Genomic DNA, 27,667 nt, shown 5'->3' on the forward strand with positions numbered 1-27,667 from the left:
TGCGTGCTAGACAGAAGCTTTACAACCAAGCTGTGGTCTTCTCATTAAATGCAAAGTAAGATTCTAGCCATCCTAAAGGTCATCCCTGACCATTAGGTCCAGTCGTGACCGACTCTGGGGTTGCTCGCTCCTAGCTGGCATTTGTCCGCAGACAGCTTCCGGGTCATGTGGCCAGCATGACTAAGCCGCTTCTGGCGAACCAGAGCAGCGCACGGAAATGCCGTTTACCTTCCCGCTGGAGCGATACCTATTTATCTACTTGCACTTTGACGTGCTTTCGAACTGCTAGGTTGGCAGGAGCAGGGACCGAGCAATGGGAGCTCACCCCATTGCGGGGATTCGAACTGCCGACCTTCTGACCGGCAAGCCCTAGGCTCTGTGGTTTAACCCACAGCGCCACCCGTGTCCCTATTCTAGCCATCCTAGTTATGAATAAAAGGCTGAATTAAACAGGAAGCTGCCTTATACTGAGTCAGACCATCCAAGTCCATCTAAGCCAATATTGTCAGCACTGGCTGACAACAGCTCTGCAGAGTTTCAGGCAGGGGACCTTCCTAGCCCTTCCTGGAGATGCCATTGGGGATTGAGCTGGGAGCACAAAACAGGTGCTTACCACTTGAGTTGAAGGCTCAATACCTGAAATCACAGAATAGCAAACCTCTATTACAAGTGCAGAAAGAAGGAGCAGTAAACAATTAGGCATTGGTTGGGGGTGGGAGGACCTTTTAGACTGGCTCTTCTTACATTACGGGGTCGTAGAATGCAGGAAAACAAGTTCTAGCAATCAGATCCTAGTAATCTGGTTGTCATTCTGCACCCTTTCCTGCTTGCAATTCTTTGGCAAAATACTATGAATTCTTCTCGTTCTGGGAAGTAATATAATAGTTTTACCCAAAGCAGCCTCTCTTTTGGAGATTTATTAAGGGGAATGTTCCAAGAAAATTGGCAGGATTTGGGCTGTGCTGTTTGCAGAGCTCTGCATGTTCCCCCGTCCTTGGTTTCTTCGCCCTTTGTTCGTCTTTTGAGGACAAGAGGCATTGGCGTGACTCACTGTTCTCCTCATTCCCCTGAGAGTAAATGCCATCAGAACTCCTAACAGCAAAAAAAGAAAAGAAAAAAAGAGGAAAAATACATCCTCAGCTCTTTCGGAATGGTCTCTGGTGTCCTGAGAACTGACAGGTAAGATTCCAACCAGCACTTTTCTGGCTCAGGGTTCCTGGCTTGCCACATTTATTTATATTTATATATATTTTAAATATTGTAAACAACCAGCAGCAAGATTATAATACACAACAGCAAAGGAAAGGAATGAAGGAGACCAGGTCTGGAGAAGGAATCATTGGCATATTGGACATCAAAACACAAGGGTGTAAAAGTGAACTATTAGGAAAGAGTACCCTGTCCCCCAAACACGAGGGACTCAGGAGCAGTGACATGCAAATATGCCAATTTCATGCTCTGTCAATTTCTCATTTCCCCCCATTTTAAATTCATTTCTCCACATTCCCACATCAGTTTGTGACTTTAAAAAAAGTCATGAAAATTCATCAGCATTTTAGTGCAAATTTATCCCAATACACCTTCAGAAAGTGATTTCTCCTACTATATTGCATTTTGTTACGTAATTTTCACTATTATAAGCATTGATATGTGCACTTCAGCCTAATGTAATGCATTTTTGTAACACATTACTTAGGTGGATAACTTTGCTGCAAAATTCAGAGAAGGCTACATTTTAAAGGATGGCCGATTCTATGGGTCTTCTACAGGTCACAGGATTATTTGCAAGAAGCCATGACTGTTTAAAGTATTATAAATGTGCTTTATAAATTCATTATGTGGCCCATTTCTACTCCAAAATAAATCCCATTGAATTCACTGGGACTGACTTCCCAGGGAAGTGGGGTTGGTACTGAAACCTATGGGTTGCATTTCATAAAGTTCTATTAAGAGCAGACCAACTGAAAATAGTTAATTAGTTATATCCACTCATTTAAATGTGTTGTAGCCACTGCTAGTCCTACTCAGAGCAGGCCCACTGGAAATAATTGACATGACGAAATTAGATCCATTTCATTTAAAGGGGTTCTACCTTTGAGTTGAACAGAGTTGGGTGCAACCCAGTAGGCCTCCTCTGAGTAGGACTAATATTGGGTACGACCCTAAGTCTATATTTTATATTATTTTTTGCATTATAGAAGCTGCTGCCTTTGATGAGCTTGCAAATTAGCCAGAATATAAAAGGCAGCATCACTTAAATCTTTTTATAAACGTTTGCTTTCCAGCTTAAAAAAAAGAAGAAGTAGCAAAAGGATAATATGCTGATTCCATCTGGACTCTAGAGTCCAAAGAAAAGAACTCAAAGTCCGCCCAAGAGGCCCCTGAAATCATACTGTACGCATACACACACACACACACACACACACACACACACTCCGGTGTCCTCATTGGCAATATCACACAATATCACATGGTCCTGGAAGGGATCACAGATACAAGCCGTGGAACATTAACTGTGGAGCCTCAACAAGATTGCACATTGACCACGCTTCCCTTACCTCCTGGCTGAACTTCTTTGCTTTGCCTTCGATGGCATCCATAACCCAGGAACAGATCCATAAGGTAAGGAGGGAAATGCCAACAAGAAAAGGTGGATTAAAATGTGTGTGCCCTGGTGAGTCGCTTTGAATTAACAAAGCTTTCCGCTGATCCCCCCCCCCCCGCTGGCCACCCTCTGAAATTGGATTTAGCAATGATTAACTCAATGAATTTATCTCTGTTTTTTTGTGCACCCATATGGAGAGAGAAACATCCTGCCATGACTTGAAATATATTGTTGGCCTTTTGCATACCCTTTCTTTTGATCCTTCTCATTCATCCCCCGATCTTTCTCTTTATCCGTTGCCTCTCTTAAACTCTGAAAATCCGCCTCTCTTTATCCATAATCTCCTTGGGCAATGTGTTCTCCAAAGTAAGCAGGCACTTCATTCCAGGGGGTTGTTGCTGCAATGGTGTTGCAGGTTAATTTTCTTTTCTTTTTCAATGTTGTTTCGAATTTTATTTTATAATGTTTTTGTTTGTTGTTTAGTCATCTTAGTCGTGTTCGACTCTCCGTGACCCCATGAACCAGAGCATGCCTTGGAAACTCTCACTTTCTTCTCAAAGCTTCTCCTTTTTTATGTCCATGGAGTTTTCTTGGCAAAATACTGGAGTGGTTTGCCAGTTCCTTCTCCAATTTTTTTTAATAATGTACAGAACGATTATAACAGATGAAAATCAAAACCGTAAAATAGGCACACAGAATAAATACAGTTACTGAGCAGTTCAGTAACAAAGTCCAGGTCAAGAAAGAAAAAAGAATGAAAGTTGTCTTCACATGAAGGAATAATATATAACTGTTATTTGATTTTCAAGTAGAGTTCCCAATTTCCCAGGCTTGTAACGAAGGTTGCATTGAAAATGAGGGTTCAGCTGTAAAGGAATGCTGAATCATATAAAAAGATTCTAGACCCTGTCAAAATCTCAAATTATGTGCAATTTCCTTCACTATACCTGCATTCCTGAGTGGTACCAAGTGTCCAGTGTAAGATTTGGGGCTGTTTTCCATTGTGTTGCAATTACTATTTGAGCTGCAAATACCATATACAAGACAAAACCTTACAAAAATAAATCTACATTGGTATCCTCAACAATTCAATGACATTAATTTTGAACAGCAGACAATAGTTCCTCTGGTAGTACTGATCATTTCTGTCAAAATTAAACAATTAAAGCATTCTAAGAATCTTGAACCAACGTACATTCCCACCATAAATGTGTTGTGGTTTGATTTCATAGATAAGAAACAATGGCAAATTTGAATCAGTAAAGCAGAAATCTCTCTTGATTTCTTGCTACTTCAGTGGGAACGTTTATCAGGCCATTATGTATCTCCTAAAAGTCAGAGCCTAACATAATTGTGAGAAGGACCACCTCTAAGTATGCTAGGAACTCAATTATTTGGTTGAGAGAGCCCTATACTGTACCACTGAGACTACAGATTTAGGGGTTTTATGGTTTTATTTATTTTATTTTATTTCAGTTTCAGGGGCCCCAGATCCATCCCAGGGCTTAGAGCAGGGGTTGACAACCTAAGGTCCCTGGGCCACTTGTGGTCATTTAACCGGCCCAGGGATCCCCACCGCCCGCTCGGTTGGTTGGCTTCAGTGCGCCGCGCTAAACCGGCATGGAGCAGAGTGGGGACCGCCTTCCGTGATGCTGGTCAGCTTCCCATTGGCTGCAGGAAGCTCCTGCAGCCAATGGGAAGCTGCACATGCCTCCTCCATGCTGGAAGGAGCACTGGAAATAGTGTTTGTACATGCACGCACTCGCACGCACTCTGGCCCACCGTGGCGTCTGCAGGACTGTGAACTAGCCCAAGCCACAAAAACTTTGCCGACCCCTGGCTTCGAGCAAGGGAGAACAGCAGATGCTTTTGTGCAACAAATGAGTCATTGGAAAGAGTTAAGACTTATTGCTCAAAGACCTAGGGCCATCACCAGCTGTATCAGATGATTAATTGAAAAAGACTCCAACATAACTCTATGGAGATCTATGATTTGTAGTACTGTCCAGCAGGGAATAGGGCAGAAATTTGATTTGGTTCACATTTAAAGGAAAACTTACCCTAATTTGCACTTTCAGAAACTATCTGTGAACTGAAATGCAGTCATCTTTTGAAATTTGTACTTCTCTGAATGTTGCAATGCTACTTTTCAGCCAAGTCATGTGTAAAAATAATAATGCACATACTAGGGTATAGCATGCAGAAAAGTAAACACCCAAGTAAAAATAAAATACCCCACCCCAAAATGCATTCTGTTAGGGGAAATGGCCTTCTTTGCCAAAATGTGTATAAATTACATACAAAAATGTGTGTTGGGGAGAGAGTCACACTGAAACGTAAAAAAGTAAATAAATCACAAACTGATATGGAAATGTGGAGAAAAGTGGGGGGGGGGGGAGGAGAGAGAAACTGAGCAAAAGTGAAAATGCCAGATTTGCCTATCTCTTGATTCTAGTTGTTGTGGTGATGGTGATGATAACAAAATGTCTTCCCTCCTACCCCCCAGTTCCGCCAAGATGGCTTCCTTGTTCTTGACCGGTTTTTCAGCTCTGAAGTGTGTGAGGCCATGAGGGCCCAGATCCAAAAGATCATTGCTGACATGGACGTGCCTCCTCACTGCCGTACAGAGTTTTCAACCCGGGAAGATGAACAGCTCCAGGCACAGGTGCAGAAACTAGCTTCAGTCACATCTCCCACCACAGAAACCACTGCAGTGTGGTTAAAAGTGCAGGCTAGTACCAGGGAGACCCCAGGGTTCAAACCCCCACTTCCCTGTAGCTAGATTCAGTTTCATTTATTTGTTTCTAATCCTTAGGCAGTGTGAGCTGTATCTGTATGACAACCAGCTTTAAAAAAGAAAAGAAAAGAATAAGATTTTTTTATTTGTTTTATTGCTTGCTGTTTGCAGCCCTGGGCTCCTTTGAGAAGAAGGATGGGATATATATTTAATAAAGGAATAAGTAACATGAAGTAACATGGCTCCTCTATTTTGCTATTTGCATTTTTGAGGACAATATATTGTTGATGACAGTAATAATAATTATTTGCTTCCAACAACTTACACTTTTTTCCGTCTTTCCTTTTTCACTATGCCAACCTCTTTTTGGGGACAGATGCAGGTAACCCCCTTTTTTGCCATGCAGACAGGATAATGGTCCGTTGCTGCAGAGTAACTCAGAAGAGCAGCCTACCCCTCAGCCCCAGCTTTTTGAACTATTAAGAGCCAGGGTGGCAGAGCAGTTGCTCTGTTGGATAGGAACCAGGGGGAGAGTTCGAATCCTTTCTCAGCCACACAGCTTGCTAGACAACTGTGGGCCTGTTGCAATCTCTCAGCCTTAACCTACCTTACAAGGGTTGCTGTGAAAGTTACCGTATTTTTTGCTCCATAGGATGCACCCGACCATAGGACGCACCTTGTTTTAGAGGGGGAGGACAAGGGGAAAAAAATTATCCCCCTCTCTGTGCAGTGCCCCTTCAGCGAAGCGGCAGGAGAAACGGAACCCCTTCCATTTCTCCTCCCGCTTAGCTGAAGGGGCGCTGTGCCTTAGCTGAAGGGGTACCTACCCTTCAGCGAAAGGATCCTGAAGTCTCTGGAGCGCAGCGGGAGCTCCCACTGCGCTCCAGAGGATTCAGGCGCTATCTTTGAAGCCTGAAGAGTGAGAGGGGTCTCCAGGCTTTGGTGAAGGCAACCCGAAGCCTCCGGAGTGCAGCAGGAGCGCTCCCACTGCGCTTCGAAGGCTTTGCGTTGCTATCGCTGAAGCCAAAGAGCCTGCATTCGTTCCATAAGCCGCACACACATTTCCCTTTAATTTTTGGAGGGGAAAATGTGCGTCTTATAGAGTGAAAAATACAGTAAATGGTTTGAGACAGTATCATTGTGTGCTCCCCTGATCTCTTAGGAGGAATATGGGATAAAAATATTATATTATTGAAGTAAAAACAATGCACTCATTCTGTGCATGGATGTACACTTGTGCAACAAAACTCCCCCCTTCTTCTCCCCTCAGCAGCTTCCCCAGTCAGTTCTGTAGGGTTGAGGGAACCCCATAACATATTTAGGGGGTGCATGAGGTGGGGAGAGGTGTGGAAGTTCCATTGCACAAGCATAAATCCTTGCACTGGTGGAAAGAGTTAGCGCTGCGTTGGAGACAACCAGATATATATTATAGAAGCATGCCTTTATCTAACTGAATAAAATTCCAGTGCCAACTCCAGTATGTTGTAACTGACAGGAGTTATCCAAATAACAGGATATTATAGGCATATTCAATTTCTCATTAATTTGGAAGCTACAGTTTAGTACACAGGACTTACTTCTGAGTGAACACACATAGGATTAAACCATGACATGTTAAGTTTGTACAATCTCAAAGAAAGAGGAAGGGCCATAGCTCAGCAGCAGAACACCTGCCTTGCATGTAGAAGGTCCCAGGTTCAATCCTCAATGGCATCTCCAGGTAGGGCTGGAAGAGACTCCTGCCGGTCTGTGTAGAGCATACTGAGCTAGATGGATGAATGGTTTGACTTTGTTTAATGGCAGTTTCCTAAGTCTTAAAGAATGGGTTATAGCTTTGTAGTTAAAGGGGCCACATGACTTCATCGCAAACAACATTTTTATTAGCTTATCATCATTTCCATATTGAACTTCTTACCAATTTTATAAGTTGTATTTGATTTAAGGAAGGAGCACCTTACAAACTATTAAATATAAATATTAAAATAAACAGGCTCAGTATTCATTGTGAGATGATAATATTTTTATTTTCGCCTCCAACAGGGCAGCGCAGAATATTTCCTAACCAGCGGAGACAAAATCAGATTCTTTTTTGAAAAAGGTGTTTTTGACGGAAAAGGTAAGCATTTTCTAATTTAAAAAAAAAAGAAATCTAGACTTTAAAAAAATGAAGTTAAAATAATAATCCAGTAGGAAAGATGAAGAAAAAAGTACAAACCCCTCAATATACTCCACATTTAATTAGATGTTGCAACATAAAGCAGCCTGATACAGGAAGAGGAGAAAACAAATGTTATCGTAAATACCAAATAAAGCTACATTTCACTGGGAATTGCCACCCCCATGATTGGCATATCATATAAGTAGCAAATGACCCCAAAATGAAGGTGACATCACAGGTACCTTTAATATATGACGGTTTCTCAGAAATGAGAATAAACATTACTCTGCGGAAGCAAATGTTTAATGAAAAACCAGAGGACTCCTTTCATTCCTGTGATACGACCAAACTATTTTGGGAGTGGGGATGGGGTCAGCTTTTGCTTCCCCCCCCCATAAAATTTTATGAAGGTTTTTTCATAATACAGTACAATAAGAAACAAACTAATCTAAGCAAAAACAGAAAGGAAAATGCAGAGTCCTCTCTCAAAGGCATAGCTGTCAACGTTTCCCTTTTTTTATGGGAAATTCCCTTATTCTGAATAGCATTCCACGCAAGAAAAGGGAAAAGTTGACAGCTATGCTCAAAGGTAGCTCTGAACCCTTGTCACCCACAGAAAGGGGTGGACCTCCCATCTCTCACCTGGGAGCTCCCCCTTCTTCTCCCAGCCTCTCACCTTGGGAGATCCTCCCTTCCCTGCCTCACACACAGGGTCCTTCACCAGCCCAGTCATCACATCCATGTATGTATAATCCCAGAGGAGAGGACACCAAGGAAAACAAAAAATAAAGACAGAATAAGGAAGATAAAAGGAAGTGAGAAATAGAAGGGGGGGGGAGAGAGAAAAAAGAAATTAAAAGGGCTTCTGATTTTCCATCTGTCAGTTACATACAGTTCTTCCTTAGAGGGTCGTGCAAACTGTTATAATTAATAATGCTTTTTGTAGGGTGGGGATGAGTTGATGGAACCAAAGGCGGCAGTTGCTGAAAAAGTTTGGGAACTTTTCCTAAACTGATATAACCCGTGCTTTTTTTCTGGGGGTATGCAGGGGTATGCATACTCCTAAATATTTTGTGATTTGGTTTGGCCTCATTAAGGGGCAGAATTTCAATATGAGTAGTAAAATGTAAGTACCCCTAAATATTTCTTTTCTTTTCTATGTGCTATGTGATTTATGTTGCATTCAACATTTTTTTTTCCTAGGAGATTTTCTTGTTCCAAAGGAAAAAGCTGTTAATAAAATTGGCCATGGTAAGTATTAAAGACAGCAGTGTATGAAAATGATACACACTTGGCAGTCCATTTCTCCATAAAGCATGTTGCAAAAAGCATTTTGCAAAAGCCAAGCCACGGACCCCCTACTTTTGAAAATTTTGATAACTCTATGGTAGTTACCTGTGCAAAGCAATTTTTTGAAGAAAATGCGGGGTAGTCTCTAATAAGAAAAGGATTTTAGGTGTAAAACAGACCATAAAATTTGTGATATTACCACAACTTGTCTATCCACAGAAAGTAGGAACAACTTGTCACCATTGTTTCATTACAACTGAATTTTTTAAAAAAGCAATTGTGTCCCTAACTTGCAAGTGCTCTATATGCAGAAAGCTTTTTATATGAGTATTCACACATGCTATTCCTTACTTGTAATCTGAGATGGTACATCTTAGCAAAACTTTGCAACATAGGGTTCTGCTAAGTGAGGGATCTTGCACCTTCAAGACATAGGTGAAGGCTTGGTCAGTGCTTGATAACACATTGGTGAAGACTGAGTAGAAAACAACTGGGATTTTGTAATCTTGGTAATACTACTACTACTACTACTACTACTACTACTACTAATAATAATAATAATAGTGCATGCAGGTATCTGAAGAAGTGTGCATGCACACAAAAGCTTATACCCAGAGCAAACTTAGTTGGTCTCTAAGGTGCTACTGGACAATTTTTTTAATTTTTTAAAAATAATTTATTTAGTCTTCCTGTGCCCAAGTTTCATCCTTAAGAGCTTAATTAAATACAGTACTTTTTTGGAGTGAGGTTTTTATTTTTGCTGATTACCCAATAGGAACAACCAACTTTTTAATTTATTAAGATTCAGCTGTACATCCGTTTCCTCCCCCGCCCCCAATTGTAGCCATATAGCTTCCCAAAGAAAACAAGAAAACAACATCCACGCAGGCTACCTTTTGCAGTACATAGGCCTGGGTGATGTACTGATACATCTCCCAGGACTGGTATGAGGGGCAGACTGCTATGGCTACTTCACTCGGTGGTACAGTATATTGCAAGTGAAACCAATCACTGCTCTTGGCTGCCTCCAGCTGGCGCTGATAGCAGAGGGACTCAGGAGCAGGGGGGAGGTTTCACCAGTGATATACTGCTGAGTGAAGCCACCATCCCACTCTGCTCTCATACTGGTAGAGGGAGAAACAAGGTACGTCGGTGAGGCGCTGATAGAACTTATTTCTCCCTCTGCTTCTTTAAACTGCTCAGCTGAGGAGTGCACCGCTGTCCTTGCCTCAGCCAAGCAATTTTATGGAGCCCCTGACCTGCCATCTGCTCACATGAGCCAGTGGCGGGGTGGTTTTCCATGAATATGCTCCACTAAGGGGTGCACGGTTGCCCCTCTCCTCAGCCGAGCAGAGCCTTCAGCCCACCACTTGCTCCTTCATCTGGGGGGCAGGAAACCTCTTCCATCCTCCAGCTGAACAGTTCAGCGCACATGAGCCTGAGAGGCATCAGGACTCGCTCACTGTGTACGGTTGGGCCATGTATCTTGGCTGCTTCTTCCTTCCCTAAGGTAGGAATGACCGTGCAGGCTAATCGTTTCCCTTCGAGGTTGAAGGTTGCTGTCTTTCAGAGCTGGGAAGGAATTTCCCTGCTGAAATAGACTCGGAGTCGAGAGTGGATTTCATGCTCGTTATTCAGCTTGTAGTGATGAGGAGGAATGGAAGTTCCCCCAGAATGTCTGCCTTATATACATTATTTACACAATGGGCCCCACGTGATTGGCTAATTCCAGGATTCTCCTGTAGGCCAATCAGGTTGCGGATTCTCTTCCACCTGGAGCTGGTTTGGGTGGCTCCTGTGGACCAATCAGACTGCTGCATTCTGAATCCTATTGTTCTAGGACCAATCAGACTGCTGCCTTATGAATCCTATTCAACTCAATACATAACACCTGCTCTGCAGGTTTTGCCTTCCCCTTAGGAAGTGTCACAACTTTGGTGGTTTTAGGTCTTTGGCAGAATCCTTTAGTCCATCAATGGAATGGAGGGGTAGCGTGGTAACGCACCCCTCCTGCGGCAGTGTTGCAGGGCCCTGTTAGAGGGGGTTTGAGAAGGGAGTCATTGACCATAAGCACTCGTTGGAGGGTCAAACTCCCCTCAGCAACAGGAAAAGGGGAGGGCAGCTGTGTAAATGCACATTTTGCAGTGTCCCTCATATTCCTGACTGACCCTGCCTAGCCATGGACCCCAGCTAGGAGGCTGATAGGGATACATGCCTAAGCCAAGGTTTTACTACATCTGAAATTAATAAAGTTGTAGCCAATTTAATCCCATATCTACACTGTCTTGTGTCTTTATTGATTTGGGGCCTGGCTCCTGGGGAGCTGGGTCTGCTCTTGGGCAAGCAAGAAGCAGCCAAGATAAATTCCAGTCACCGTGATGTATCAGCATATACCAGTATTTAGCTGCTGATATATCACAATGTGAATGGGATGCGGGTGGCGCTGTGGGTTAAACCGCAGAGCCTGGGGCTTGCCCATCAGAAGGTTGGTGGTTCGAATCCCCGCGATGGGGTGAGCTCTCGTTGCTCTGTCCCTGCTCCTGCCAACCTAGCAGTTCGAAAGCATGTCAGAGTGCAAGTAGATAAATAGGTACTGCTCCGGTGGGAAGGCGTTTCTGCGCGCTGCTCTGGTTCACCAGAAGCAGCTTAGTCATGCTGGCCACATGACTCAGAAGCTGTACGCCCGCTCCCTCGGCCTGTAAAGCCAGATGAGCGCCGCAACCCCAGTCGTCTGCAACTGGACCTAATGGTCGGGGGTCTCTTTAATTTTACCTTTATATCACAATGTTGAAAAGAAAGTATTGCCCAGCCCTAAATCATCAGAGGATGAGCTGTTGTGCTAATCATGGTGGCAATTTGCTTAGCTATTTCGCCTGTGGGACTTCCAAGAGGAGACATGAATCCCAAACTTGTAAGGCAAGATTCACTGAAAACCTTACCTACATGCAGTGGGAGAGTCCTCTAAACTTGATAGTTGTTGAAAGCAATTAGAAGTCATTTTCAGTTTAGAAGTAAATAACAAGGGGAAGGAATCCCTTACATTTTTAAAAATGATAATAAGCATTTGAGCTGTTTGCACCCCCCCCTTTAATCAAAAGAGCCCATAGGAACTGTGTCAGAGGTTTGTGCCCAATCCCAGCTCACCTGCCATCCAGCAACTTTTCCACAAGTTTTCCGCCTGCTGGCAAGCAGGCACTAGTCCATGAGCAGAGGCTGGGTGATCCATGGAAGGCTTTCACTGCGCAAATTAAGTGAGCCCTTGGCAAGGGATGGTGCCGCAGACTCCCTGGGTGTGTTCTGAGGACCCCTAATTGGGAGCCACTGGTGTGGACAATACTGAGCTAAATGAACCCAAATGGCCTCCTTCACTATAAGACAGCTTCCTATGTTCTGCAAATGTGTGCCTCTTTTCAAACTGATTAATCTGGATGTCAGGCCCCAAAACTCATCAGCACACTTACCTGGTAACGCATTCCATTGAAATAAGTGTGATTTACCTCTTAAGTCAAGATGCATAGGATTGCGCTTTCATTGATGGACCCCCTTCATTGCTGTTTTTAAAAAGGGTATAGGGATGGCCCTTTCCCTTGATCAGGAAGGTGATTGGATGAGATACATTAAGTTGCAATAGCAAAAAAGCAAGGACAATTTCTACTTGCTTTATCTCTCTCCCACTCTTTTGCAGCGTTGCATGCATACGATTCCACCTTCAAGCAGATCACTCACTCCTCAGACGTGCAGGTGAGTTCGAGTGCTAATCGAAAGCCCCAAGTCCATTTAGACCACATTTCCACCATGCATTCAAAGCCCCCCTCATACCCCTTTTAACAGTCATGGCTTCCTCCAGCAAACCCTGGTAGCTGTGTTCAGGGTTCTGAGATTCATTAGATCATCCCCCATTCCTTTCCCAAAGCTATAGTTCACAGAGTTCCTTGCGAAGAGGGGTGGATGGTCCAGGCACTCTGGGAACTGCAGATGTATGTGTAGAACAGGGGAGTTTTCTAGCAACCTTCAGCACGCTGAACAAACTGCACCAAAAATCATGGCAACAGCAGTTACAAGGGTGCTGAGAGTTGTTAAAGGTAACCAGAGCAGCACACGGAAACGCCATTTACCTTCCCGCTGGAGCGGTACCTATTTATCTACTTGCACTTTGATGTGCTTTCGAATTGCTAGGTTGGCAGGAGCTGGGACTGAGCAATTGGAGCTCACCCTGTTGCGGGGATTCAAACCGCCGACCTTCTGATCGGCAAGTCCTAGGCTCAGTGGTTTAACCCACAGCGCCACCTGCGTCCCTCTATAAATAGGAGACTCCTATTTTGCACAGAGAGCTACCATTCTCTGAGCAGTTTAACAATCCATCCCTCTTCCCAGGGAACTCTGGGATTTGTTGCTGGGGGTGATGGGGGTCTCCTAACAACTCTCAGCACCCTTAACTAACTACAGCTCCCAGGATTCTTTACAGTAAGTCATGACTGTTTAAAGGGGCACCGTATGGTGTGAATGTGACTTTGGAAAGAAAAATATGGGGAACTATTGATACATACTCTCTCTGCTCCCAGGTTCACAATAGCCTTATTTTGAAAGGAACTGAGCTACTGGTATGACAAAATCTGGCATGTAGCTTTGCTGGATAAACTTTCTTACCAATGACAGGTGATGAGAGGACAATGGGAAAGTGACCAGTTTTTGGCCATCTGGTTTCCATTGGTTGAATATGCTAATGCACTGGAAAATGACTAAAGGTCCCAATGATGTACAAATAGGTGTAACTGCTCCAAACCTTCAGTGGAAAACTTTATCCTCTTTGCATCTGACTGTAAGGAATCGCCTACTCTGAAAAATTGTAACAGAAGGGGAAGAGAGCATTTAAATAACTTAATTACTGCCTCTGACAGCTTCCTTTACATGACTTGCATTGTTATAGTCCAGTGGTTCCCAAAGTGGGCAGTGGAGCCACCTGGGGAGCGCAAAGAGACAAGGGGGTGGCGGGGGGGGGGAGGCGCGGAGGAGTAAACAACTTCAAAGAGCTGGCACCACTGCATCAAGTCCTTCAATTTTGTTGAATTAATGAAACTAAATAGCTTTAATTGGGTTTCAAATAAATGTGCAATTCATTGTTACTGTTTTGAATTTTATTGTGCTATTATCTTCCTTAGTGGGTTCTGCAGACTGCTAATCTGAAACATGCTTTTGGGGGGATAGTGTAGGGAACACCAGGGATGAGTTTATGGAACCAAGGGGGCAGTGGCCCCCCAAAATTTGGGAACCACTGGTCTAGTCCACACTGCACCTGGAATCACACTGTGCAAAGTCTGGGCCTGGACACATCGGCAGAGGAGTGTAGGGGGAGTGCACCGCCCCCAGCAGTGCGATCTGGTGGGGTGCCATTGCGGCTGCTCCCAGGATGCGTGTCCTGCCCCTGGGATTCGTGCCAGCCCTGCCCCACCTGCTCTCTGCCCCCCCCCCCGGTGCTGGAGCATGAAGCTTTGCCACTGCCTGGACCCTGCACTCATACATCTGAGGCCCTTCTTTGGGTGCCTCCTGCATGAGAGGTCTGGAGAGTGGCAACACGAGGACAGATCTTTTCTGCGGTGGCTCCGTGTTTGTGGAATGCTTGCCAAAGGGAGACGCATCATTACATATCTTTAGATGCTAGGCAAAAACATTTTTTCCCAACCAGGTGTTCAGCTGATTAACATCCTATGGCTTTTTAAATGTAGTGTTGTTTTTTTGGGAGGGTATTGGTTTTTCTTTTTGTATTCTCATTTTGTATTTTTCTGTTGCGAACCGCCTTGAGATCTTTGGAGGAAGGGCAGTATACAAATTTTAAAAGTAATAATAATAAGGTATGGGTCCTGTTTCTTTCCATCAGTCATGGAGGGTTGTTTTTGGTAAGGACATGTTCACTTACCTGTCTTACTATCTTTCTTTTCTGTATACTTTATTTCCCTTTTGCAATATGCAAAACTTCATAAATAACTATATGAGGAGGAATGAAGTTCTCAAGCCCCAAAGGGAGAGATATGCCTTTGTTTGTTTGTTTGACTATATTTCCGGCCCATAACTATAATATGAAGAGTTGAAGAATATTTACATGTTATAGCTATTAAAACCAAATCACATTTTAAAAACTATTTCTGATTGTTAATACTCTCATTTCAAAAGCCACTGTTTGTGTGCATGTATAATGGAGTTGGAGCCATTACAATGAATGGACCTCAGTTAGTTATGCCCATTGATTTCAATGGGTATACACTGAGAGTCCCTATATTTTGTTACCTGCTTCTTTGTAGTTTGCTAGCTTAACAAGCCTGCTTCATAAACTATGATTTGAAGGTAGCATATTTTGAAACTGACCATAGTTTGTAAAAAAAGCCACAACTCCGACTTCAGACATAACTGCAAGCAGAGTTTAACAGAAACTGAAAGAAAGTTTCCAAAAATCTTCTCCTGGCTATGTGGAACTAAGTGGTGTGTAGGCACGAACCTGAGGCTAGTTATAGCTTGCACATGTCATGACAAACCATATTTCACCATGATGTTTGAACTAATATTTTTATCTAATCTCGTGCAAATTTTGGGATATTTTTCAGGTACTGGCAAGAAAACTGGGCTTTGAAAACCCAGTGGTGGTGCAAAGCATGTACATATTCAAGGTATGGTAACCTTTAACTCTGCTTATTAACTGATTGAATGAATTAAATGCATTAATAGGACAATCTTTTTGTACTTTCCTCCTCAATAAAATGGTGTTTCCCCCTTCGTTTTCTAGCAACCTGGCATCGGCGGTGAAGGTGAGGTTCATACTCTGCCTATTTCTACAATGAAAGTAGTTCTGAATAAAGGGCTGGATTAAACAGGAACAGAAGAAAGTCAGACTATTGGTCCGTCTAGCACAGTATTGTCTGCACTGACCGGAGGTAGCTCTCCAAGGTTTCTGGAAGGGAACATTCCCAGCCCTACATGGAGTTTCCATCAGGGATTGAACCTGGGACCTTCTTCCCTGGCCCTTCCCTCCAAATTAAAGTTCCAGATCTCATGATTCTAAATAAAGGAAATAAACTGTTTTATACTGAGTTAGACCATTGAGCTATCTGGCTCAGTACGGTCTACACTGGCTGGCACCACCACCACCAGGATTTCAGACTGGGGTCGTTCTCAGTCCTATGTGGAGATGCTGGGGACTGAACGCTCCTTCCTGTGTTGCACCACTCTCTGGCCAAGCTGAGTGCCCTCCTTGAATGCTTTTGGAAGGCACACACGGACTTTGATCATGTATTTTGCTTTTGTATGTTTATGTACAAACTAGCTTACTGTTCAAAGCTAAAATTTACTCCACCGACTTTTGCATCTGGCCCTGACCACTCCTTGCATGTGGCACCCAAAAGGTTTGTCCAGAAGAGAACGTAGTGCTCCCTTCTCTTGGGAGTAGATGGACTTTTGATCTGATGTAGCAAGGCTCTTCTTTTATAAAGGCTTTTGGTTGTTTGGCCAAAGATTGATTCTGGTGAGGGGCACATACACGGCTCCTGATAATCTGGTTTCAGTGTAAATCAGTGTTTCCCAAACTTGTCTCTCAGGGCTGTTTTTGGACTACAACTCCCATCATCTGTAGCTAGCAAGACCAGTGGTCAGGGATGATGGGAACTGTAGTCCAAAAACAGCTGGAGACACAAGTTTGTGAAACCCTGATCTATATTAAGAAAGAGAGCCAGTGTGGTGTAGTGGCTAGAGTGTCAGACTAGGGCCTGGGAGAGACCAGCATTCAATTCCCCCACTCAGCCATGTAGCTCACTGGGTGTGACCTTGGGCCAGTCACGGCCTCACAGCCAACCAACCTCACAGGGTTGTTGGGGAGATGAAGTGAGGAGAACTGTGTACTTCACCTTGGAGAAAAAGGTGAGGTATAAATGCAATAAATAAATGAATAAATAAATAAATAAATGCGAGCACATCTCTTGTTACCTGCTGTCACTAACAAGCCAAGGATATAATAGACCAGTGGCATGGTTAATAGTGAGTGCTGAACTCTTGCACTGCTTTGAGGCTGCAATTCAAGTCAGCAGCGTCCCTCTGCAGTATTACTGTCAATGATAATGTTACAGTCAAGGGAAGGGCAAGTCCATGGAAGAGGAAGGACGAGAAGTTGTTTACTTTGCAGGAAAGCCCATTTTGCCTTTTCTACCAAGACATCTGAGCATGATGTCCATGGAATCTGACAGGGGATAAAGTGAACATTGCGTGCAGAAGTTTCCCCCGTTCAGGCTGGGAAAAGCTCCCTGCCTGGAATCCTGGAGAGCCATTGCTGCCAGTAAGTTTGAATAATACTGAGATAGATGGACCAATTATATGACTTAAGAGAATTACAGAATCATGGAACAATAGGGTTGGGAAGGACCCTCGGGGCCATGTAGCCCAGCTCCCTGCAGTGCAGTAATCTCAACTACAGCATCCCTTACAGATGACCATACAACCACTGCTTGAAAACCTCCAGTGAAGGAGAGTCTACCACCTTCCGAGGGAGTTTGTTCCATTGTCAAACATTTCTTACTACCAGGAAGTTCTTTCTGGTGTTTAGCCAGAATCTCCTTTCTTGACTAAATGAGGGTTGGAGAAAACCTTTGTTTAGTGTGACATTCGAGCCAGCTGTTTGCATCTGTGTGATCTGTTGCTTCCAGTGACGCCACACCAGGATGCCACCTTTCTACATACGGAACCTTTGGGGCGAGTGATCGGCCTCTGGATCGCCCTGGAAAACGCCACCCTAGAGAATGGCTGTTTGTGGTTCATCCCTGGCTCTCACACAAGTAAGAAGTTAGTAGCATGGCATTTGACTTGATAGGAAAGCAACTGCAGACCCACAACATCTGGTTGGCACCACATTGGCTGCCCTTGCTACAGCTTCATTTGGCACAACAGTGGTACATTTGTCCCGTGCCCTCAGCCTTGTTACTGTACTTCAGTGACTCTTCTGCCTATCCTGTCCTGAGAAGCTTCCTCCTCTTGCAGGCTGGTTGCTTGGCCCCTCTCCCTTCATCAGCAAATGAGCACTGCTAATGAGAGAGTACAGGCATGAGTGCGGTGAGTGGGATGCTTGAAAACCCACCAAAGGGGAGAGCTGGGCACTGGATGTTTCAATGACCTGCCTTTTGATTGGCAGGCCAGCACAGGGACACAAAGTGGAAGTATAGCTTGGAGGCGGCACCCTTTTGAGGGATGTGGCAAAGGAGGAGGCAGAGCTGAGCTGCCAGGTTGGAGAAAGGCTGTGATGCAGCCCAGGACCAACAGAGACAGGGTGCACAGCCAACCAGCCAGTGGGTGGGGAGCACTTAGTGGGACCTCTATCTGCAGCTCTGCGGGGCGGGTTGACTGCCCCTGGACATGGAGGCTGTACTGCTGGCTGCCCTGTTTGACAAATGGCCCTGTTTGTGGCCATTTGCTATGGATTGCAAATTGGGCTAGAATTATGATGATGATGATTCTATGTTGCTTTTTTATATTGACAGGGACTCAATCTCCCCACAATCTAACGATTGTGTATTTAATTATATATACAGTCATACCTCGGGATGAATACGCTTCAGGTTAAGCATTTTCGGGTTGCGCTCTGCGGCGACCCAGAAGTAATGGAACGTGTTACTTCTGCGTTTTGCCGCTCGCACATGCGCAGACGCTCAAAATGACGTCATGCGCAGAAGCAGCAAAACGCGTTACATTCACTTCAGGATGTGAACGGGGCTCCGGAACAGATTCCGTTCACATCCAGAGGTACCACTGTATATTAAATTTATTAATTGTATTAAATAATATTAACTATATTATAAACACTTTAATTTACAACATGGAAATTTAAATCAGTGTGTGGCTGGCAGGTTGTGTGTCCAACTACTATTGCAGCCCACTTGGTCTGAGAGGCTGGACCACCTTGGCCTAGAGTATTGCTTTGCTTGGAGAGATCTTGCCAGGGCATCTGTGTACAAGACACAAGTCTGTCAACATGTCCTCCTTGGCATCTTTCTGTGGCATCTTTCACGTTTCCAACGTGCTGTTTTATAGGTGGGATCACTCGGCGTATGGTTCGTACTCCCCCAGGCACAATCCCCTGCACAAAGTTTGTTGGCTCTGAGCAGACGTACGATGACAGGCAATTCATCCCAGTGCCTGTTGAGAAAGGTAAACTTGACAACAAGGGTAAACATTAAGAGGAATATAGATATTAACTGCTGGGCATCATGCCACTAACACAATGCAGAGAAGACAGGGGTATGTTCAGGTAAGCATCTCACTCTCCTTTCTTTGCTACACAACAAAGGTTACCTCAGGTTTTGATTCAGGTCCAATAGACAATACTAGGCTAGGGGGAATGGTAATGTGATTGGTGCTTTGACTTTGCAAATTCATGCACTCGCTTGGTATGACGGTGTTGCTTTTAAATCACAAAATAGGTGGCCTCATTCTGATCCATGGTGAGGTTGTCCACAAAAGTGAGCCGAACCTCTCCGAAAAGTCCCGCCACGTCTACACTTTCCATATCATGGAGGCGAAGGACACGGCATGGAGCCCAGAGAACTGGTAGGAAGGAGGCTGTAGATCAGAAAACTCTTTGCAATATAAAAGGGACCTCGGAGGTGATCAATTGCTAAGCACTATGCACTTGCCCCCACCACAAAAGCTTTCAAATCTTAGGAGAAGGGCTGCAGCTCAGTGACAGAGCATCTGCTTTGCATGCAGAAGTTTCAGAGGTTCAATACCCAGTAGCATCTCCAGGTAAGGTGGGGGGGAAGACCTCCCAGCCTGAAACTCTAGAAAGCTGTTGAGAGTCAGTACAGACCATCCTGTGCCATATGGACCAAGGGTCTGACTCAGTAGAAAGAAGCTTCCTATATTCCTATGTAAGCCAGCCCTTTTCCTAGAAGGTTGCCCAGAAGGAAATGTGCTCATAGGGTCAAAAAAGGTTCCCTACCCCCACCTTCCTTAGGGAGATTTAATTTCCACGCATGTTGTGCTCTAGTTAATCTGTTAGTATTCTATGTTCCAACATACCATACCTTTTTTTGTCTTCTAGGCTTCAGCCAACCCCTGAGTTGCCTTTCCCCTCTTTGTATACACAAAACTAACAACTGGAGTGCAAAGTGGCGACTGACCAGCCCATGCCTCAGAGTTCACTGCCAGCTACTTTTCCTTTTTTAAAATCTAGCTTTGTGATTTCTTGTTTCCAGTCTCGTCTCATCTTTAATGTGGAAGATACCTCTTCCGGGCAGGATGGGAGAATCAGAGTCAGTGCAGTCCTTAGTGCTAGATTGGGGAAGACCCAGGTTCTAATCTCCACCTGGGCCACTTGGGACTCTCAGCTTAGCCAACCTCACAGGGATGTTGTGAAGATAAAAGGATGGGTATGTGTGGCAGGGAGGAGAGAACCACATACTGTGGAGTTGTATCCAATGGTAGTCCAACTAGCCTAGATCTACTGGGTTGTATCCAATGAAGTTCTACTCAGAGTAGGCCCATGGAATTTAATCGACCTAAGCTAGTCATTTTCATTCATTTAAAAGGCCAGGACTATAGAAGGCATTGAAATGGATGAAAGTGACGAACAGAGGCATTCATTTCATTGGCTCTTCTCTGAGTAGAACTTTGTCAGAGACAACTCTCTGTCTCTTATTCCTTGGAGGAAGCCTGGGATACAAATGTATTAAGTAAATAAGATTTGTATAAATGATGGAATATAATTACACTAAATAGACTGGCAGCACGAAATAAATCTTAAATGTGTAGGAATATTCTGTGTTTTCCCTGTTTTACAGTGTTGCTTATGAACAAGGGGGATTTCAGTAAGGCACCAGCTATGTCCTGCAAAAATAACCTATGCATATCTACTGGGAAGAAACTCTCACTGAATTGAGTGGGACATACTCCCAGGTAAAACTGCATGTGTAGAACTGCAGACTTAACAGCACATAAAATCTACTGTTCAAGATGTCCATTATGAATTGCCTCCTGACAGGGTTGCTTCTGGGCCGCACACTGACAGCCACAGAAAAGACCTTTAATCATCAGGACCATTAAGCCACGTAAAGAGTCCAATATGCTTAGACACGTTGCCTTTCCTTGATTTATCTTTACAACACTGCAATACAACAGAACTAAAGTTGCTCAACTAATTTTGAAAGCACAATTAAAAATGACAAACTGACAAAGATGCTTTTGCATGTCCATTTTTAAATATTCATTTGATCCAAGAGCAATTATCTGAACACTGTTATCCCTCTTTTTGAACTTTATAGCCTGATACTGTGAGTTCACTACAGTGATTCAAGCCATTGCCCTACCTATAGCCTCCATCCCCGCACCGGTCATGCCAAGATTCCCAACCAAGGTCCCCTAAGTCATCAGTAGTATTTGGAGGTAGAGAGGCAGAAGTAAATTGTCCACTTGGGTAGTGTAGGCTTCCAAAAGGGAAACCAAGCTAATAGATGCCAGAATCCAGGAGTAGCTGGCATTTAGATCCACACCACTGTCAAAGATCAGAATGATGGCAACAGCAATGATCTGGGCAAATATGCCCATCATGGTGCCCTCAAAGGTCTTCTTGGTCCCCGGCCATTTGATCTCCCCCACTGTGCTCCCAAAAATAGAAGCTACTGAGTCCCCAATGCCCACAGCAAGCACCCCAGAGTAAGGGGCCAGGGCTCCAGCCCCAGGCAAAGTAGCCTTTGAGGCACAAGGTCTGGGGAACAGCCAAACAGGAAGGGACATCCCCAGCAGAAGATAGATGTGAGTCAAGATCAAAGGCCCACTGTCCCGTTCATCCAAAAAGAGAGATAGCAAGTTCCTGAGGGTGTGCCCCAAGGGTTTGATGGTGAAGTATCTGATGTACTCTAGAAGAATGAAAACTGCCAAGCACACCACAGCAGCCACGTAGAGGAGCTGGCGGTCGTAGATGAGTCCTGGGACATACGTTGCCACCACAATGAAATGGAAATATTTCCTGGTTATGGTTGATGCTTGGTGTTTCTTAGAACCAGATGACCTCTTGGCGTTTTGATAGAGAACCACTGTGCATGCCAAAGCAGCCAGGAGGATCCAGTAGGCGAGGAGATAAACTCTGGTCTGTGTTTGAGAGAGGAACTGGGAGAGCCAAAAGAGGGGGTTCTGCCGGATCAAGCGGTAGAGCCACGGCATGACAACCCCCAGACCCAGCACCGCCGTCATCATATGAAAGAACATGGAGGAGATCCAGGTCCCAGAATCCATGAAGAAAAAGAGGGCGGTGAAGAATATCCCAAGGAGAACCACCCCGACCACCACCACCAGGAGGAAGAAGTCAATCGGGTCCCCTCTGCTTTCGGTTACGTTCAGAGAACGTTTGATGAGCTGATTGAGGACGAAGCTTATTCCTGTCAGGACGAGCAGAGCCTCACCAGGAGTGAAGCATCGAGGCAGCAAGTATAGCAGTATCATACTGAGGTAGACAAAGATAAGCAGGACCTCCAGGACCTCAATCACTTCAGAGACTGTCAATGAGTGCTTCATGGTGTAGATGATCAGGCTGCCAGCAATGCCAGAGAGGATGCAGGTATTTGTCGGCACAGGTTTGGTAACACCGAGTGCTATCACAGAGAGGAACAGGGCGATGATCATGCCAGTGGAGGCTACGATGATGCCAAAACGCTCAAAGTACACAATACCAGCTGCTTGGCATCTCTCTTTCATCACAATGCCCAGCAATGGGACAGCCATGCAAGCTGGGAAGAGGCCACTGTTTGCTCCTGCCCGAAACTGGAAGACAGCACTGCCCAGGCGGAGGAGGTTGTCCCATTTAAACTGGATATAGAAAGCTTGGATTGCAAGCGCAATGGCGCACCAGGAAAAGCGATCCCAGACTGTGCTGTGCACACAAAGCACGATGGTGAACATGATGAGGGATTCCACAAGGATGGGTTGCTTGCTTAGCATGGTGACAGCCAGACTGTTGCGCTCCCTGTGCTCAGAGAACCCTGGCAGCTGTTTGTTCTGGTCCAATATTTTCAAATGCGGTCTCTCTCTGTGTGTGTGTCTGTCTGTCTGTTTCCCTCACTGTCAAAAGCTCTCTTGTATCTTAGTGCCCTTCCTAGAAGTGAAAGCAAAAACCATCCCATTAAAAAAAGAGCGTATTATATACACCATCTGCTTCTTCCCTTGTACTGAAGGAAAGCTTCTCTTGTTTAATAAAAACATTGACACGCTCTGGAACTCCATGCAAAGGGAGGATAATTTCTGCCCTTCCTTGCTAGTTTTCCATCACAGTTAAGACCTTCCTATATTGGAAGGGCTTTTGTGGCTGGAGCTCATTGCTTGCCTTGCTAGAATTGATAGGGAATCCTTTTCCTTCTGAAAGCGTAAATTCTAAATTGTTTATTGCTGTTATTATGGTAATTTTACTGTTGGTTTCATTCTATGTGATTATGTTTTTCTTAGCTGTTATGAACTATAAGCGGAAAGACACAGTGCAGATAAATAAAATATGGTTCAGGCACACTCCTTTGTTTATGTGACTTCTGGTATACTCTGTTTAAATCACTCTTGCCTCTCCTGTTGCATGCAGTGTACAGATGCCAACATGGTGCCCTCCGGATGTTGAACACCCATCATAGAATCACTGTAGAGTTGGAAGGGACCCCAACCACAGCTAGCATGGCCAACAGAGAGAGGTGAATGGGAGTTATAGTCCAACAACACCTGGAAGGCACCAGGTTGGCTATACCTTTGATATAGAATACTTGGTTGCATCTAATGATACCCCCTTCTCATCTAATGATACCCCCTGAGACCTTCAGGTATAGAAATAAAATAAAATAACTGGGAGGACAACAGGGAGGAGGAATAGGATCCTGGCAAGCTGTGACTGGGACCCACCAAGGCAAGCTGGGGATGGGAAAGGAGAGATTGGAGTTGCACAGGATGACGGGATGGCAAGGGGGTGGGGGTCAAGGTGCAGGGACCGAAGAGCAGGATCCCTCAACAGAATCAGAGAGGCCTCTGTCTCCATGAACAAGGCAGGCTCTGAAGCATAGTGAGCAGTGGAAGGTATGCTCTGGGAGGCTGAGGCAGGCAAGGCTCCACAGCCCAGGTGAAGCTCATTAGCCCCACAACCCGGGGAGAGATGTGTGATTCCTCAGCTGAAATAGGCTTAGAACAGGTGAGGATCATATGGCTTGTCAAGCCTAGATGCCGCAATCAGGATTCAAGAAATAAAAGGGAAACAGGTGAGGGGCTGCATCTGCTTAGCTGCCCATGTTGCTGGACCTTGGCTTAGATGCTCCAGGACTTCCAATGGACTGTTTCCCTGACTTCTAGACTTTGGACTTGACATACTGTATAAGACAGTGGGACTTGCTGCCATGTATGCTGGGGATTCAGGACAGCTTGGTTTACAGACCCTTGATCATCTTGGTTGCCTTCCTCTGCACATGTTCCAGTTTGTCAATATCATTCTTAAACTAGGGTGCCCAGAGCTGGCCACAGTACTCCAGGTGGTGTTTGACTATGGCAGAATAGAGAGGCCCTAGGACTTCCCTTGATCTGAACACTATACAATGGGTCTACTCTGAGCTCTGAGTAGGAATACCACTGGATACAACCCACTGTGGTTTGGTTGTTTAAGATAGAGAGAATTCTGCCTCACTGTGAGGATGGAGTAAATCATTCCTTCTGTTTCTACTGAAATCCATCTCCCTGATTGGAGGGGGGACACCACTTATCTTGCTTCATTTCATTTATATGCAAACAACCTATATTCTGATGGTATAGCTATTTAAAGCATAAACAATAAATTGATATACTTACATGAATCCATGGCACATCCACATCAGAAATAATATGTGTTGCATCCAATTAAGTTCTGTTTAAGAGTACACCTACTGGAATTAAGGTCAAGTCATGTCCAATCTTCTGCCCAAGCTGGTTTTGCATGGTTGCTCCATACTCCCCGCAGCAAATGCTATGATTGTGTTTCCCACATAACACATGCAAGGAGTGTTGGCTACACCCACACCCACAAAACATCAAACACTTAAGCTAGAGTGGTCCAACTTTTCATGCCAAGTAGGCTGCAAGAGTACTTTGACACAGAACCTGTTGCACACAGGGGCAGGAAGTGAGTGAGGCAAACATCTGACAACCCTCTAGCCCTCATGTTGCCTTCCCAAAGCAGGCTAGGTGAGGCACAGGGATTGGGAAGGAGATGTAAGACTCTGGCAGGGTCCTGAAGCCCTCCCATCTCCTTCCCAATGATGGGAAAGTGCAAACTAGGCTTTGGGGAAGGAGGCAGGAGGCTTCAAGGACCCTGTCAGAGCCCCCATGCCTTCTTCCCAAAGCTGGGAAGGAGGCACCAGGTAAGGCAGTGCAAGGGCTGTGGGGTGGGGCGTATTATTATTATTATTTTATTTTATTTTATTTATACCGTGCCCATCTGGCTGGGCTTCCCCAGCCACTCTGGGTGGCTTCCAACAAAATATTAAAATACAGTAATGCATCAAACATTATAAGCTTCCCTAAACAAATGTTGTTGTGGGCCACCAAAAAAGGCATCACATGTGGTCCCTGATCCGCATGTTGGACCACCCTGGCTTAAGCACATGCATTTAGCAACCCTAGATCCATCAGTTGCATTTTCCAATACTATGTTTCTTACCTATCACATTCGGTCAGTGTGATATAATGGAGAAAGCTGTTGAGCTTGGGTGTTGGAGGACCAGCCTCAAATCCCTGCTCAGTCATAAGGTCATGAAGCAGGGTACATGTACTTGGACAGGTCAATCACAGCTTAATCTACCTCACAGGGCAATTCTAACAATAAAATGAGATAAAGTTAGAGAGTTACACATCCTGAGCACCTGAAACCGGCTTAGAGGGGAAATCTAAGCACAGAACCACCCTACACTAGGCATGCAGAACTTTTTGCAAACAAGCTCTAATTTAACCTTTAAAGCTTCCCCACCCCAAGCCATGGCCATTTGCCCCACAACAAATGTCTCACATGTAACCACAAAGGAACAATTGCACTTCTGCTCACTCCTTGGCAAGCGGGACTTGGTGCTAAATGATCCACTGTTTAGCACAGACAATCCCCATTGGATCTTCCTTTGAAGGCCTGTCTCAAGAACAAGCAGGACTGCAGAGTAAGAAAGGGAAGAATCAGGAGCACATGCCTAGTTCTTTCCTTTGAAGTTGTGTCACCTGATGTCACAGTGGCACCAAAAGGTTGACAGGTAGGCAGTTCCACGAACCTGAAAAGTCGCCCATCCGTGGGGTGGAATGAGGATCTAGCCCACCAGTCCTCAAACCCTGCTCTCTACCATAGAATTAAGTAGTGTTCACTCCCAATAATTCACTCAAAAACAGTCTTATGCAATCCATTTAAATCAGTCACAGACCTACCCATATCTACCCCTCCTACAACCGTAATGAAGCAGCGGCCACAGTGAGATACAAAAGGCACCCACTATTTGCACTTTTCAGAAACAATTGCAGGCATTTTTGTTCTGGCAGGCTTTCTCAGCTGGATAAATGGGTCTTTACTGTGAGTGTCCACTTGTTAGAAATTTACCGTAGTTTTGTTCTTTGCTGTTTTTAGTTACCTTATTACCTTGAGATGGTGGTTTAGAATGAGATTAAAAAATCAGTGGTAATACCTGCCTTGACCCATTTTCACATTTCTACTTTCACACCCAAATGTCACCTTTATTTTCTATGCCTCCTCAATATGCAGTAAAAAAACAAACAGCAGCAACAATAAGAATACACCTCTCTATCCCCTCTCCCCACAAAATTGCTTAATAATATTATCCCATTTTAAAATTTGTGTCAACATTCTGTATAGCAGCAGAGAAAACAACTGAGCCTAATCTCACAAGGTTACTGTGAGGGCAGAACGACTTTTGCACACTTAAATGAGTCCATGAGAACCATTGTTAATTACTGGTGTGCTACCAACGCTTCCCATTGCCATTTACTGAGAGGGAGGAAGGCTACTTTGTTCTACTTTTAACGATACATGAAAGGTGTTTGTATTTATGTTTCTAAAGATGCCATTAGGTGCTTGGAGACCTTTGCATAGCATGTAAGTAACGCATCTGATGGATTCTGTACTTGACCTCCTTTGTAATGTTTTATTTTGAAATCTTTAAGATAATAGCTTGGTTATGTCTCTTTCAATGTATACTTTATATATGACTTCCTTCTGTAATGTTTTATTCTAGATTGCTGTCTTCATGTATTGTAAGTCACTTTGAGATTCCCCCCTTAAAAATATAAAGCGGAAATGAAATGAATAATATTAATATAGAACAGTAATAAGCAAATAGCAAATAACACAACGACCATGAACTCCAGGGTAGCGTCAGGTTGCCTCACTGAGCGATCGGTTTTACCTTTCTGCACCCTACACTGGGCTACCTTGGCTCTGGCAAACACATTTAATTTATCAAATCTAAATATATAAATAATATTAATAAGCCAAATAAAGAAATGCATTAAAAATATTTATACCCAGCTGCTCTTTCTCCCGCACCCACCATAAATTTTAAAATATATTTTTTTAATGAAAGCAACCTCAACAGGCCTCCACAAACCTTCCATTGCCTCACCCAGCTGATCCCTCTTCGGTAATAAACTCACCCTACTGGGCGCCGCCATCATGTCGACGTGCTACGCACAACACGTCACGTCGCCTCCCTCACCTTGCGCCCCTCACGCTTCCTCCCCCAACCACTGGGGCAAGAAGAGGCAAGAGAGAGAAGGGCCTTGTGTCACGTGACTCGCGGACAGCGGGAAAGAGGCGCTCTAGCCGTTCGCTCCACCTTCTTCTTTCTCCCTTTCTAGCTCATGGATTGGC

The 27,667-nt window shown here is 44.5% G+C and overlaps 2 protein-coding genes across 4 annotated transcripts; one reads left to right on the forward strand and one right to left on the reverse strand.

Annotated features, from left to right (window-relative positions):
• The first annotated feature begins 1,071 nt into the window (after positions 1 to 1,071).
• On the forward strand, positions 1,072 to 20,992 carry PHYHD1 (phytanoyl-CoA dioxygenase domain containing 1). 3 transcript variants are annotated; one of them, XM_053373515.1, is made up of 11 exons: positions 1,072 to 1,179; positions 5,112 to 5,270; positions 7,383 to 7,458; positions 8,704 to 8,751; positions 12,476 to 12,531; positions 15,387 to 15,449; positions 15,566 to 15,587; positions 17,472 to 17,600; positions 18,850 to 18,966; positions 19,239 to 19,365; positions 19,859 to 20,992. In XM_053373515.1, the coding sequence occupies exons 2-11, from the start codon at positions 5,172 to 5,174 to the stop codon at positions 19,908 to 19,910; spliced, it is 789 nt and encodes a 262-aa protein (XP_053229490.1). In that variant the 5' UTR covers positions 1,072 to 1,179; positions 5,112 to 5,171; the 3' UTR covers positions 19,911 to 20,992. The 3 variants fall into 3 exon arrangements, with proteins under 3 accessions (XP_053229490.1, XP_053229489.1, XP_053229491.1); XM_053373514.1 differs by lacking the exon at positions 1,072 to 1,179 and adding an exon at positions 2,468 to 2,622; XM_053373516.1 differs by lacking the exons at positions 1,072 to 1,179; positions 5,112 to 5,270 and adding an exon at positions 2,468 to 2,622.
• A 2-nt stretch (positions 20,993 to 20,994) lies between these two features.
• On the reverse strand, positions 20,995 to 27,483 carry DOLK (dolichol kinase). Its single transcript, XM_053373513.1, is given in 3 exon segments — positions 20,995 to 22,845; positions 22,848 to 22,903; positions 27,405 to 27,483. Coding segments are annotated over 3 exon segments (1,794 nt in total). The 5' UTR covers positions 27,472 to 27,483; the 3' UTR covers positions 20,995 to 21,174.
• Between the last annotated feature and the right edge of the window lie 184 nt (positions 27,484 to 27,667).

This window comes from Podarcis raffonei, chromosome Z, assembly GCF_027172205.1.
Source record: "Podarcis raffonei isolate rPodRaf1 chromosome Z, rPodRaf1.pri, whole genome shotgun sequence".
Lineage (NCBI taxonomy): Eukaryota > Metazoa > Chordata > Lepidosauria > Squamata > Lacertidae > Podarcis > Podarcis raffonei.